The 2,500-nt window shown below is 30.5% G+C and overlaps 1 protein-coding gene across 7 annotated transcripts in view; it reads left to right on the top strand.

The window, feature by feature from the left end:
* LOC124429970 (fasciclin-3) overlaps window positions 1–2,500 on the top strand; it is a 304,558-nt gene that overhangs the window by 292,113 nt on the left and 9,945 nt on the right. The window contains exon 8 of one of the 7 annotated variants that reach the window (XM_046975912.1): window positions 1,219–2,500. This exon is cut by the window's right edge and continues 651 nt beyond it. The exons of the other annotated variants lie outside the window; for them this stretch is intronic. Within the exon in view, the coding sequence (XP_046831868.1) occupies window positions 1,219–1,451 (233 nt within the window). The 3' untranslated portion in view covers window positions 1,452–2,500. The remainder of the gene's footprint in view (window positions 1–1,218) is intronic. 7 annotated transcript variants of the gene reach the window in all.

Genomic DNA, 2,500 nt, shown 5'->3' with positions numbered 1-2,500 from the left:
TTCCATCTCACACATATACAATATTAATAATTGCTATTCGCAAAAACTCTAGAAGACTTAGTAACGATAAAAACTCTAAATCGTTTTGCGACAAGCAACGGCAATGGAATCGGCAAAGGCAAGTGCGATGAAACTCAATTATTTATTCTGTTCATTCTCTAAGTGTTTTCTTGGTGTCGCAAAAACGTTTCAACAAATAATAATAATAATAATAATTATAATAATAATAACATCCCTACTTTTCTGATTACTATAATACTATTCTTATTATTATTCTTCCCTGATAGATTGTTCAAGCATGTTTGTACGTTATCTCTCCCTTATTTTTATATACTTATATTTACATATATATATTTATATATATATATATATTTATATATATATATATATATATATATATAAAATATAACATTGTATAATTTTTCTTATAGTTCGTAATTATTAGAGAGTGTACACCTTTCTTATACACATCTTTTGTACCAGTCGAATTAAAGTAATTACAATTTTATAAATTATACATACATATATATATATATATATATATACATATAGATATATGCATATATATTATATATATAAATATATATTATATATATATATGTATATATATATATATAAAGATAAATACATGAGGTGTACTATACAAAGAGAACCAATAGACGAAGAATGATTGATTATAAAAAGAATGAAGGAAATAAATAGAAAGAAATAAAGAAAGAGAGAAATGAGATCGAGAATAATAAAATGAGCACGTACACATGCACTTTATCATAAACATAATCATAAACACACCATAACATTATTACGTATGTACGTATTCCGAAATACATAATTTTTTTTCTTAAAAAAAAAAAAAAAAGAAAAAAAAAGAAAAAAAACATAAGAAAACCAAAAGAAAAAAGAGAAAAATGCAATAAAAATAAAGATAAAAATGAATAGAATAAAAAAAAAAATAAAAATAAAGGAAAAAAAAGTCTTACACCGAATTACTTACTATACTAGCATTTCGTACATAAATTATACAAACACACACACACACACACACACGCGCGCGCATAAACAGCAGACGCGCGTTTACGCATATTCACGCATATTCACACATACACGCACACGTATATAATAAATGATGTAAAATGTGAAATAATAAGAACAATGACAACACACAAGAAGTGACACGCACAGGTTTGCCTTGACCGATCGTGGCGTTGCTTGTTGCAGCGAGGCGACGTGGCGACGAGGAAGCTGCCGGTGGTATCAGCGCCGGAAGTGAGGCACACATAACGCCCGCTGATGACGAGGAAGAAGATGAAGAAGACCCAAGGATCATCGATGAAAAAATACCACAAGGTGGCCAGGAAAACCCGATCCATGCGAGCACCGAGTACGTCAATGGCCGTACTAACGATTTTAAGGATACGAAAAAGGATGAGAAGACGGACACGCCTGTCTAATGATATTTCTAATAATCTCGATAAAGCGATGATCACCTTTAAGACATTCCCTCGATCGCCGGATGCTCGATCCTAATACACACAAACATACGCACGCACGCATACACATACACAAACTAACACACACACACACACACATACAACGTACGCACGCATGCACGCACAAGTACACGCTCACACATACCCCTCTTTCCCTCTACCTCTTCGCCTCTTCCTCTTATTCTCCTTCCTCCCCCGTCTAACCTCCTCCATCTTTTCTCTCCTTTGTCTTTATTTATTTATTTACTTTTTTTTTTTTTTATTTTCTTCGACAACATGAATAAAACGATCCATCTTTTTTTTCCTAGTTCCCTTTTTTTTTTTTTTTTTTTTTTTTTTTTTTGGAAAATCCTTTCATTTATAACGAGATAATAATAATAATAATTAGGAAACGATAAAACGGTCCTAGCGATTGTAGGAGATGCGATTGTATGTCCAAATGTTGAAAAAAGTCGAACGAGACTTTGTTCTCTGTGCATTTTGCTCTTTGTCCATTTTTCTTCCTTTTTTTTGTTTTGTTCTTCTTCTTCTCCTTTTTTTTTTTTTTTTTATTTTTCTTTGTACATTATCGTACGATAAATCAAAAATTGTGAACGAACGAATGACAGGCCTTTCTTCTCGCATATTGACTTTTGAAAATTATTGTTCATAGCTTTTTGACGCGCTTATACATTGTTTAATGCTCGTAAGTTAAGAACAAGGATATATCTATTGATATTATTCTAATGCCGAACAACTATCTCAATTTTTTACATCAACATTTTTCTACGTGATCTTTGAGAGGAAGAAGAGAAAAAAAGACGAAAAAGAAAAAGAAAAAAAAAAAAAAGAAAAAAAAGGAAAAAGACAAAAATATATACACGGAATATATACATTTTATCGAAAATTTGTATCGAATTGACCCTTGTTTGATTTATTTACTTTTTTATTTCGCAATATTATTATTAACATTCCAATGATCACGATACATCCACGAGAAAAATATTTGACATTAGAATTAATTTGAAGCT

This window comes from Vespa crabro, chromosome 17, assembly GCF_910589235.1.
Source record: "Vespa crabro chromosome 17, iyVesCrab1.2, whole genome shotgun sequence".
Lineage (NCBI taxonomy): Eukaryota > Metazoa > Arthropoda > Insecta > Hymenoptera > Vespidae > Vespa > Vespa crabro.
Note: the sequence above shows the minus strand (reverse complement) of the source record. Positions and strands in the feature narration are given on the sequence as shown.